The sequence below is a fragment of the Chroicocephalus ridibundus genome, chromosome 6, assembly GCF_963924245.1.
Source record: "Chroicocephalus ridibundus chromosome 6, bChrRid1.1, whole genome shotgun sequence".
NCBI lineage: Eukaryota > Metazoa > Chordata > Aves > Charadriiformes > Laridae > Chroicocephalus > Chroicocephalus ridibundus.
Window position 1 is genome coordinate 39559228 of NC_086289.1, and position 12934 is coordinate 39572161.

The 12934-nt window shown below is 40.5% G+C and overlaps 1 protein-coding gene across 22 annotated transcripts in view; it reads left to right on the forward strand.

The window, feature by feature from the left end:
- Window positions 1-12934, forward strand: part of PCDH15 (protocadherin related 15) — an 811115-nt gene that overhangs the window by 554885 nt on the left and 243296 nt on the right. For all 22 annotated transcript variants that reach the window (XM_063340181.1, XM_063340176.1, XM_063340196.1 and 19 more), the window contains 2 exons: window positions 2725-2835; window positions 5964-6134. In XM_063340181.1, coding sequence (XP_063196251.1) covers window positions 2725-2835; window positions 5964-6134 — 282 coding nt within the window. The remainder of the gene's footprint in view (window positions 1-2724; window positions 2836-5963; window positions 6135-12934) is intronic.

The following is a 12934-nucleotide window of genomic DNA, read 5'->3' on the forward strand; positions in this document are numbered from 1 at the left end:
TCTAGGATCCATCTCTATTGTGTGATGAAGATGCATGTAGTGTTTGGCACCTATGATACAGTCTTCCGCCTTGGATAAAAGCAGACTGATAATAGCTCATAAGCTTCATTGGAGAGTAGTTTAGGCATTTGGAAAAAACTCTGTAAAAACCAAGAGGTGTTTTTCTAGAAATTCAATTTAATTTAATTATTGTGTTGTTTCATAGGGAAGATATATAAAAGCCAAGTAGAAAAATGAATGCAAATCATACTTGGCATAGGGCTGGGCTCTAGCTATCACTTAAAGGAATGCTATAAAACTTCTCTTAGCTGTTAAAAGCTAAGGATCAAGTCAATTAACTTGCCAAAAAGATTCTGTCTCCTAATGCTGAGTAGATGTTTAGATCTCTGAGGGCTCTAATTATACTTGAAGGTTATGAAGACAAAGGCATCCTCAAAACAAGTTCTGGACTCTGTCCTTACTAGCTAATTTTACTGAGATTCATTGGATTTTGTCTGGTGAGGATTCAGAATTAAACATTTTGAGTTTATCTGGAGTTAGGGAATATGCATAATGCTTTTGCTGTACTGATTTTTCACGTATCACTCTGGGGAGTAAATTGAATTGTTATCCCAGTGACTTTCCCCATTTTAAATTCACTGGCCCGCATTCAAGATTGTGGGCCTAAAAATGTCCGGAATTATGAAGACTGCTGTACAAAAGCATTTTGTTGTCTCTATTTTGAAGTGAAAGGAGAACCAGTTTTGTTCTCTTGGAGTAAGCAGGTGACAAAACAGTGTCTTGATATTCCTGGCTTCCAGCATGCACTGGCTCATTTCAGTATAGGATGGAAATGCTACTGAGATGTGATGGTGTTGTGCACATCTTTTAATTGCCCTGGAGCTTCATTACAGTTTGGGTTGCAGCAGAAATAAATGGAGTTTACAGAGGGATCACAGTGTTGATCTGATGTGATACCTCCAGGAGCTGTGGCACAAACCTATGTTTGGAAGTTACAGCTTAAATCACCACCGAACAACTGCGTTTCTGTGCTGTGTTGGAGCAAGAGGGGGCTCCAGATAAAAGCAGTTTGGGAAGAGGTTAAAGTTTTTTGCTGAAATTGTGCTGAACTTTCCTAACAGTTTAGACTGTACAGTTCCTCTTAAGTGCATCCTCATGGCAAGATCTGCCAAGGACAAGGCGGTTATTTTGGGGGTGCCTTGGCTGTTTCTCAGCTGCAGTGTCCTTTCCAGATGTTTCTGGCCTTTTAAATCAGAGATAAGTGGGCTAAAGTAGTTAGGAGGATCTTCCTTGTGAATTAGAAGTGGCACATATATGTGTGCATGCGCGCGCACATGGAGTCGTCTTGTACAGCAGTCAAAGATATTACCCATTAGTCGCATAGGTCACAACCTGCTTGCTTGTTTTGTGCAAATACCATTAAAAGAAAGGAAGAGGGGGGACAAAAGCAGTGAACCCAACCCTCCTTGGTCCTTCCTTCTTCCAACAGTAAGAGTCTGTTCTAGTTTCCTGTTTTGCCTCGGTATAAATATGGTAATCAATTTATTTTACTTTTTTTTCAGTGGGAACTATGTATTTTTTTCTCCAAAAAGATGAGTGCCAAACTGAGAGATAAGCAAACAGTGTCTGCAGTTATTTAGCAGAGTCTGTGATGTACTTTCCAATTCTCTTTTCCTGCATGCCAGAAGTGTCTGCAACATGGTGAATTTAGCAATCATTATCATTTATTTGCTGGAAAACAAACTGCAATATAAGCAGATGTTTCAACTATTAGAGGAAAAAAGGTCTTCCTTATCTAAGGGGAGGATAGTACTCTACCTCTGCGGTGTTTTCTGTGGAGAGATTTTGGAATTTTGTATTGCTATTACACATTCAACCTACTTAAATGTTGACTATATTCTACATAGAATGAAGCACAGAAAGATATTTTTTTTTTATGTGATTAATTTGATAACGGAACTGGAACAAAATCTCACTTCAGAAACCTGTGTCTGTGCCTGTAATCCTCCTCCGAAAATGGGTCATTAGTCAAAGTGAATCCTTTTAAGGTGTGTGCACCCCAGCAGTACCCTCCTGCCATTTGATGCCACACCTTTGCAATCTGAATCTGTTTAAGCAAATATGCAGGACAAATTTAATTTCACATGATTTACCCTGAAATCTGAATTTACTAGTGTACAAGCATGTACATAACTGGTACCTAAGTGTGTAGCGTTGATGTTCTCCACGTGTTTACTACTTCATTGCCCTCATGAAAGCCAAATAAAGAGAAGGTGAGTATAATGATGTGCGTAATACTTGATACTTTCTACAATAACAAGAAAAAAATAGATGAAGGCAAGTTGAACTGTAGAAACTGAAGACTGGAATTCTCAGCTGACAAATAGGGAAAAGTTTTCTGAACATACTACTGCAAATTCAGCGTGGCAAATCTGCAAGAAGCAGGATAGTTGGACTTCAGTTTGTGGTTGGAAGTAATAATGCATATGCAAAGAATCAGAGAATTTTGTTACGTACAGATTATTTATTGTGGGGTTCTTAAGGCGTAAATTGTGTAGGGAGAAAACTGTTTAAAATAAAATACAGAAAACTGTTTAAAATCTCTAATCTGGCAAGCACATGCAATTTTGATATGCCATCCAATAGATCATCTCATTGTGGCTTGTTTGAAACATTTAACTTGGAAGCATGTTCAATTTTGTTGTGCTATTTTAACTTCTGCAGACTTCAAACAGGACCTTTGATATTCCGCTCACTTTGTCCGGAGCAGTAGTTCTACGGGAAAGACTAAATTATGAAGAAAAGACACGTTATTTTGTCATTGTTCAAGCAAATGTAAGTATAGATCTCTTAGGCCATTTATACGACTGTTTTAGGTGGGGTTTTTGTTTGCAGATTTAAATTTTTCCAAGGAAAGGAAGTCGTTGAAATACCAGGTCTGATAACACTCTTCTCTTGAAGATCTTATTTAAGCTCTGTCTTGGTCGTTGAAAGCTTACACATATTATTACTGGTTAAAAAAAGCCTGTTCAGTGTGTGTAACAAGACAACCTTTTTGGCACAAGGAACAAGTTGCAAATTTGAGGTACAGCTCATGCAGAAAAGTGCATTCTAGTGTCACTAAGTGTTCATTTTCTAACAAATCTAGTGATGCTAATTTGATCTCAAATGAGTTTAATGGATACAATTTAGTTGTATCCTTCAGGTTTGAAATGCATTTTTCTATAAAGAGGTGTAATGCTTCGTTCAAGTCATATTGCAAGCGTATGTAGAGGTTTTTACAGAGTGGCAGGCAGTAGATAATGCATACTGAGAAGAAAAGTGATGTTTAAACTGTATCTAATGTATCTGTCATCAGAGAAGATTTTTGGCGCCCTTGAAGGCTGTGAAAGCTTTTTTTCCCTTTTTGTCCTTCTGATAATACCTGAAATTAAAACTCTTCCTCTGCTGTTTACCTCTGTTGTGATACTACTTCATTTGTGGGAAAACGAGAATGCTCTGAAGCAACTTTAAGATAGCTTGCTCCTCAATTCACGCGTTTATATTACTGTCATCTTTCTGATGCCAAATTGTAAATACATTTTACAGTCTACTTTCCTACATATTTTGTGGCATGTTCAGCATTTCCCGAGTAGAAGATAGGCTCCAGGGGTGTCTCCATGCTTTTTGCGCTTCGATGTATCTAGAGATGCTTTCTGGCCCACACAGCTATGGCTGGTAGAACAAGTCATTTTACCTGGGTAACATAACTTGCTGATCTCTTGAACAGGAATACGGGAAGGCTCAGAACTGACTTGGCTCATTGTTTTATCAATAATTTATTCCACAAATCACCACTGCATATTCACAGCTCTTTTCCTTTGGTGTCAGAGCTGTGAGTTTCATTAGACACCGCGCTCCTAGAAAAATATCCGGGGTAGCTGTGCAGGTCATGTTTTTCAAGAGACAGGCGTGGTGTATAGTAGCGCAAACACCTCGCGTGAGGAGGGAAGCCTGTCACGCTGCAGGAACAACTGATGAAGGCACGGCTTGGAATGCACAGCGGCAGTAATATAAAGCAATCTCATATTAATTTGTCCATTCCTTCCAATATACATCCTTACACAGTAAATTGTCACTTTTGTGGTACTAGGTTTGGGACTAGAGCTGTGCTGATAGCTTCTGTATCATATTTATACGTAATGGGGCAATGTGCGTGATTGAACTGTCTGGCTAGGCCGTATGTTTTGGTAAACATACCCAAATGGTAACTGAGCTCACTGAAGTTTTGAGTGATCGCAGGTGAGAAACTAAATCTTGATGATGATCTTTTTTAGGAGTTTGCTTTATGTATCTTTTATATTATTTTTTTTTACAAAATATTGCAGGCTGCATTTAATTCTCTGTTGTACGTACTATGCATTCATACTTCTGTTCCACTGATTACATTAGCAGTGATCATTTATTTTTCTTGTATCCTGAAGGTACTACCTGAAATTTATTACTCTGTATCTGTGCCTTGATCCGATATTACTCAAAGGCACATGTTGGGGGAATGTAAAAAAGAATAGTTGAGGATGAAGGCTGCTTCTTGCAGCTGGTATTGTTTTTCATCATTGACCATGAAGAAAGCTGAATTCAGAAATTCCCATATGTAGTAACTGTAAATGTAAAGCGGTTCCCAGAACTGAGTAGACTGCAAAGTAGGGAAAAAAAATATGTATCCAGTCTTGTTTAGAGCAGTGACCTATTCTTCTTACACATTATGATGATATTAAACAGGATAAATACTTCTAAAAAAATAATGGCTTTTTTCTTTTCTGTCGATGTTATCCTAGGATGGGAGGGCAAGACTTAGGTAGTGGCCCATATTCCCTCCACAAGATGTTATTTTTGTAAGGAAAAGCTATCACAGCAGTTCCTCTGTGAAAACAGATATATTTTTGACTGTTTTTTTACAAAAATTTTGGATAGTCATGGTGTTTCTTCACTATGATAACAAAAGAAGAAAGAAAAGGTGAACTGTTGCTAGTGTGTACGTTTTTCAGTGTATAAAAATAATCTGGGTGGATCCCATGATTCAGGAAGGTGCAGCTTTATTCTGTAACATCTGGAATGAAAAAACGTAGACAATAATGAAATTGCAATAGTCAATGGTGTCTTGTCTACCCGAAGATTTAAAAAAAAAAAAAAAAAAGGGTAAAAAGCAAAACCATGATATATTGAGAAGAACCTGTCATGTAGCATGGAGACTTTTTTGGGGTGCAGCATTGTAGCTGCTTTGTTGTGGACAGAAGTGTTCTTCAACCTTTTAAAACATGAGCAGTGTAACTCACTCTCTAGACAAATCAGCTTTCCGCATGGAGTACGGTTTGGAGATCTTGGATCAATCTCACTGCTGTCCTCTGGCTGTTTGGTTTTTCTGGGGGAAAGGGAAGTGCTAAATGTTTCTTAAATTGTAGCATGCGGAAGTGGATTGAGCATTACAGTCCAGGGCCTTTCCAGTAGCAACTAGAAAAAAAGTTATTACTGCTTATGCTTTCCATTTCTGTAAGTGAAAGTCCTTTTACTTATAGGTAGGATTTGTTAGAACTACACAAGGCAGTGTAAGAGTGTATTTCAGATGATATGTAAGGCACGAAGGACTTTTTATCTTATACAAATAGGCTGCATTTTTATAGATTTAACAAGACGTATCTTCATTTCACACATTTCCTGAGAATTAATTTCTCAAAATGGTATTATTTCTGAGTGATAAATGTCTCACGGTATTTGTTAATTCAAGAGGTAAATTTTTCCTCTTAATTGTATTTCTGAGCCTTTATGAAATCAAAGGCGGTAGCGCTGATGCTGAAGTTTCTGTAATTAAATATTTCCTAGAACCTGGATAATTATGGTTCTTGTACGTTTTGCTTTTAACTTTAATTTTTTTGTAGATTCTGAATTCAGAAAGTCTCACCACATGTAACTCATTTGCTCCACAGGACCGAGCCCAAAATCTTAATGAGCGAAGGACAAGTACAACCACCCTGACAGTAGACGTGCTTGATGGAGACGATTTGGGACCGATGTTTCTTCCTTGTGTCTTGGTGAATAATACTCGTGACTGTAGACCTCTCACCTACCAAGCGAGCTTGCCAGAACTGACTGATCCTGTAAGTCCTCTTGTTTTTTTGCGAGTTTTATGTTTGTTTTGCAAGCAACTGTTATCTTCTTTCTGCAGACACAATTGAGAACTGTAGCTAGAAAGGTCACATAGGCTTTATGCCACATTTTATGTCCTAATCAAAAGAAAGCCAAGGTAAGATATACGTAGGAATAGATGGTGAAATTCTAGCTTAGATGCAATGGCAAACTGCTCGTTCACTACAAGGGCTGAGTCTTGATGAAATACTGTAAATTGTGTAGTTGCTTTTCCTGATCCGTCCATGTTTTGCTCTTGAAATATCCTGAAGAAGCACTTTTGAGAAGGGTCTTGATGTGTTATTCTACTCAGTATTATTACAGACCGTAGGAGAAAGATTTTTGGAAGAGGAAGCATTAGTCACTACTCCCTGAAAAGATTATGTGTTGCTGTTACCTGGTTTCAATCAAGAGGCACTAAAGAGTAGCGTGTGTTTATCCCATGTAGGTCTTGTACTAAGTGTGTTGGTTAATACATCTTTTAGGATAGGGATAAAGGTCAGCGTAAGGCTCATTTTGCACTGGAATGTGTGCAACGAATCATAGGAGGAGGAGGTGAGAGCTTTATCATTTCTTGATGCAAGATGGTGCCAGCTCCCCTTCCTTGCAGAAGAACTGCTGCTTGGTATAATGCAGATGTGCATCTCTGGTGGCTGAGACAGAAAAATGAATTTCTTAATTGATACTGATGTATGACCTTTGATTCCTGTATTTAAGAATATGAAAAGGAAGAACCAATTGAATCACAGGGTATTACCCCACCCGATTGACACTGACATTAAGATGACATTAAGATAAGGTTGAGTATTGACATTAAGATCATGATTTCCCGTGTTCATTGCAGGACACACTCTCTGTCCTGCTTCCTCCAACAAGGAGATGGGAGAGGTTGAGGTTGTAAGTGTGGAGGTTCCTGCTGTTCCTTGCTTTATCCATCTTCTCATCCTGTGCCTCATAGTCTTTTGCCAACCCACATTTTACGGTGTCTACTGCAAATACACTTGAGCTGGGTCAACAAGCACTGCTGCCACCCTGCTTGGTTGATTCAGATGATACCCTTAGCAAGTTTCAAAGTCTTTCGCAGTTGTTTTATCCATTTCAGGAGCAGCTACAGTTGAGTCTAATATATGGCAGTTGATCAATGGGTTCTGCACACGTTAACAATACAGGCTCTGGTTTAATAACCAGTACAATCTCAAGGAGGTGACATGAGGCTTATTGTAATCAAGATGCGTGATTAGTGTGCCTTCTGAATAAGGGAGAGCTAGAACAAATTTCAGGGAGGTAGCGTAAGTCTGGACCCCTTGGCAAACTTCTGGGAGAAGATAGGGTCTTAAAGGGCTCATGCACCTCCAATGGAGGCGATTTCTCTCTACCAGAGGATCTCTTCCTAACAACTGCAGCCTGATTTGTAAGGTGTACCAAGACTTGAGCCTTGATATTCAGCTTGTGACAACAGCAAATTAATTGTGAGATGGAAGGGAAAAGATGTTCCATATATAACATTATTACATGGATTAACACGCACACACCCCTCCCACCTTTTACACCTTTGGTATTTGATAACCCTTTGTGATACCTGTTTTGAACTTTGTGAATAAGGCCATTTACTTTAAATCTTACATAAATTTGGCTTGGGCTTAGTGTCATTTTAAGGTAACTGGGCAACCACAAGTTATTGTCCGTCTGAGTTTGTGACCTCATCAGCGTTACTGGGATACCCAAACTGAGGAGGATGACAGAATGACTCCATTTTATCTGCACAGATCTGATAGAGTTCCCTGTACAAAGGCAGGTGAGGCAGAAATTATGAATAACCAGTGTTTGGTCATTACCTTGGTTTTTGTCTGGTTATTCTAAGGTGTAATGGGAGTCATATGATTTTCCTGATACGGCTCTCACAGGTGGAAGGAATCCAGCTCAGTCGCCGCTCCTGCCCTTGGTCAGGCATATACACTGCACTGGAAGACAAAGCGGTGTCTGCCAAGGAGGGTGTCTAGGCTAGGAAAAATCTGACTGCAAATCAGTCTGAGGTGCAAAATGTATTCTTTCAATTTCATAAGCTACAATCTGTTCAGGTGTCAGCTTTTTTTGTTTGGTTTTTGGCTTTTTTGCGTCAAACTGCACCTTGAGAAATCTGATCTGTGAAATGAGAAACCTGTTCTGTTGATGAACTACCAGCTATTTGCTGTTTATCTGTTTGTAGCACTGCGGCTGTTTTGATAAACATAAGTGGAAGAAGGATGTTTGAACTCAAAGTTTACCTTGGGTACCTCAAATATTTACTTGACTTCTAAATTATAATTAATTTAGAAAGTACGAATGGTACCTAAAAAGGTTCAGCTAGGAGACATATGTATTACATTTTTCATGCAAACAGCAGAATAATAAAACATAGAGAAGCCTGAGCTGTCTGGACTAGCCTGAGCAGTGAACTCAGGTGGTGCTGTGATCCGGCAAAACAGACGGGGCAGGGGGACCGCTTTCAGAGAGAGGTTGGAGATTTCTGCGTGATGTGAAACTGTTGTGTTGCACCACGTAGACAAGACCCATCTGAGTCTGTAATGCTGTAAGGCTATAACTACATTGTCAGGTTATATAGAAGCTGATAGTGACCAATATACTCCTCAGAATGATTTATCTGAAGTTTCTTGGATGGGTTGTTTTATTTTTTTAAATTAATCTTTACTGTACTGTAGATGTTGAATCTTCCAGTGGGTGTAGAAAATACAACAGAATGCTGTTTGAAGTTTTTTAATCATAGTCTATGATTATGTAGCCTACTACATAGGCTAAAGGACTGTTTTTAGTCCAACGTTGTCAATTTTTTATTTGCTTCTTAATTTTTCAATGAATATGAGAAGGAATATTAATGAATCTGGAACAAAGAGCCTTCAAGTATGAATTGTTCAGAAGCAGTAGCTTGAAAAAGTAGTCCTGCGTTATAGGGCAAGATGCCTACTCAGCTGACCCCTAAAGTAAAGAGTTTAATGTAACTGTTAAGAATAACATATTTTTTTTCAGTCTTGCGTGATTACTTATCTTGTAGAGACCAGTGATGAGTGCTGTTCCTCGGGGGTTGGTAATGGAACCGGTGCTGTTTAAGATCTTTGTTGGTGACATGGATAGTGGGATTGAGTGCACCCTCAGCAAGTTTGCCGACGACACCAAGCTGTGTGGTGCAGTTGCAAACTGGTGGGAAAAGGATACCATCCAGAGGGTATCCACTGGGACAGGCTTGAGAGGTGGACCTGTGCGAACCTCATGAAGTTCAGCAAGGACAACTGCACAGTCCTGCATCCAAGCACTAATACAGGCTGGGCAGAGAATAGCTTGAGAGCAGCCCTCAGGAGAAGGACTTGGGGGTATTGGTGGATGAGAAGCTCAACATGAGCCAACAATGTGCACTCGCAGCCCAGAAAGCCACCTGCTTTCTGGGCTGCATCAAAAGCAGCGTAGCCAACAGGGTGGGGGAGGTGATTCTGCCCCACTCCTCCCCTCTGGTGAGACCCCACCTGGAGTCCTGTGTCCAGCTCTGGGGCCCCCAACATAAAGACAGACATGGACCTGTTGGAGTGAGTCCAGAGGAGGCCACAAAGACGCTCTGAGGGCTGGAGCCCCTCTGCTGTGAGGACAGGCTGAGAGAGTTGGGGCTGTTCAGCCTGGAGAAGGCTCCATGGAGACCTTATAGCCCCTTCCAGTACCTAAAGGCGGCCTACAGGAAAGATGGGGAGGGACTCTTTGTCAGGGAGTGTAGTGATAGGACGAGGCGTAAGGGTTTTAAACTGAGAGAGGGGAGATTTAGATTAGATATCAGGGAGAAATTCTTTACTGTGGGGTTGGTGATGCACTGGCCCAGGTTGTCCAGAGAAACTGTGGCTGCCCCATCCCTGGAGGTGTTCGAGGCCAGGCTGGATGGGGCTTTGAGGAGCCTGGTCCGGTGGGAGGTGTCCCTGCCCAGGGCAGGGGAGTTGGAACGGGATGATCTTTAAACCATTCTGTGATTCTGTGCTTTTTAGTTGGTCTTTACCTATTAATTTACTGAGGTAAAAATCTTATTTCCTTTCCAAGTTTCTTTCTCTTAGATGCTCTAAAGCAGTTGGATTACACTGGCAGTGAAGAATCCATGTACTTTGTTTATGGGCTTTGGCTGGTGGAGATGGAAGCGAAGCAATTTATTTTCCTGAAGAACAGTATCAAGGTTTACACTATGCCTTCTGAGAGTTGGTCTGACTCATGGCAGTATTAATAATATTATTAAATCTGCTCCAGGCAGGCCAGAGGGCTGTATAATTACTGTTTATACACTTGTAAAAACCTGTTCTGCATTTCTGCTGTTTGCACAGACAGTGTAAATTCTCCCAAAGCTGTAGATTTTCCAAGCGAAGCCAAAGGTTATCTGATGGTCCTCTCTGGGTGTGCATGTAGAATGAAATGTTGTGAGAGAACCTTCTGGGTCAGCTGGGTGCTGTGACCAACTGAGCTTTGCCACAAGGTGTGATGTTCTTCATCGATGGTTGCCTGGTTTTGCAGGTGTCACTTCTGCAGTGCCAGCAATGAGCTACTGTAATTAATTGCTACGATGGCCTCATTAGGTCTATGATCATAGCTAAGGTCATATAAACATCAATGTCTCTGATACTGAATGTTGGTGAGGTGCTCTTGCAACTTTGTAAGAGGAGGCAGAAACTCACAGTGAGCAAACTTTGGATGTTTTTATAGCACATTAGCTCTTCTGGATGCTTAATCCTTTGGTAAGTGAGTGGTGAGTGAGGGCTAAAGTGCCTCGCCACTGCTGAAGCCTGGACACAGAGCTAAGTTATCAGCCCATAACCCACACCTTAGATTATGTATTGCTTCCCTGGGCAGTACTTTGCTTGCAAAGTGCTACCTGTTGAGTCTGGTTCAGTGGCTGTGACAGTGATGGAGTAAGCTGCTTTACAAGTTCCAGGCTAGGAGGGAAAAGAAATAAATCTACTGAGTTTTGAGTCCTCTAATAATCATTGCAAAAAGTATTATCTTTCAGAGAAGACACCAAAGCCCACGATAAGAGAGCATTTAAAATCATTGTCTGAATTTCTGTCTCATAATACATGTGCAGATTTTTTGCATTTTGAAGCCGCAAAGTGCGGCTTCAGTGATGTCTTACAATGAGCTAGCATAAACCTTTCAAAATTCAAGTTCCACAAGCCAAATATATTGCCTTGTAACAAAAAGGAGAGAGGTGTCTGTGCGAGATGAAAGGGTGCACGTATGAACTCCCTGTGTCTGTTAATTGGTCCATATACCTCTGTGTGTTTTTTTCCCTAACTGTCACTGTTCTACTTTCTCTCTAGGAATGAATTTATTGTTGTTAGCTAAATTTCCGTTTCTGAGAAAACCTGTGGTGTTTGTTAGGTTTTGGTTGGTTTGGGGATGGTTTTTTGTTACATAGTTTTGTATTGTCCCCCTGTACTCAGCACTGGTGAGGCCACACCTTGAGTATTGTGTCCAGTTCTGGGCACCTCAATACGAGAGAGATATCGAGGTGCTGGAGCGAGCACAGAGGAGGGCAACGAAGCTGATGAAGGGCCTGGAGAATAAATCTTATGAGGAGCGACTGAAGGAGCTGGGACTGTTTAGTTTGAGGAAGAGAAGGCTAAGGGGAGACCTCATCACTCTCTACAACTACTTGAAAGGACATTGTAGAGAGGTTGGTGCTGGTCTCTTCTCACAGGTACTTAGCAATAGAACAAGAGGGAATGGCTTCCAGCTGCAAGAGGGTAGGTTTAGACTGGACATTAGGAAAAAATTCTTTGCAGAAAGAGTGGTCAGACACTGGAATAGGCTGCCCAGGGAGGTGGTGGAGTCACCATCCCTGAATGTGTTTAAGACTCATTTAGATGTGGCGTTGTGGGAGACCTTTGTAGAGTGGGGTTGATGGTTGGACTCGATGATCCCAAGGGTCTTTTCCAACCTAAATGATTCTATGATTTGCCTTAATATTTCTGTGTCTGATCAAATCTGGTAAGTAATTTTTTTTTTTCATTGTCTCAGGAAGACCTCAGTAAGTTAGCATTTATTAATATGTGCACGTCATCAAATGGAGTAAAAAAGATAGAACCTCATGAACCATCTCATAACATTGGAGAGGTAATTTCTCCTCCTTCTTTCCTCTTCAGTCTATACCTGTCATGCTTACTTTAGGAATTTTTGTCCATTCCTATACTCAATTTTTTCCATCATCATGCAAAGAAGGAAAGCCAATTAGCAGCAAAATATAGACTAGGTTTATTTAGTCAGTTACTGGACTAGTTTTGCAACAAACTGAGTCATTATCGGGTTCCGCAGGGTAATTATCAGTCCACATGAACGCTAATGTACTCCATGACACCTACAAGGCTTTCTTTGTGCTAATTCAAGATTCAATGCTTTAAACACCTAGCTGCATTATGAGATATTACTTATTAATGCCTCACTGATGTATCTTTCTACATGGAAAGTATTTATTTTTGTACTAATTATCCTCGATATCCTTAGGAGTTGTGTCAGCAGGGACCTTACAATGTCTCTGGGCTCAGCTGCTGTGTTAACGATACACTCAAGGAGATGGTTCTGAGCAGAGGACTGCTAGATGAAAGGCTAAAATAAAATAAATATTTCCAAAGAGCAGTGTGATTGAGGGGGGGTAAAAAAAGACATCAAAGAGCAGGAAGCGCCTTTAGAAGCCCTCAAGCTTTTATTATCAGGAAGGACCTCTTTAGTTAGATTAGTTGGGATTCAGGGGAAGAAA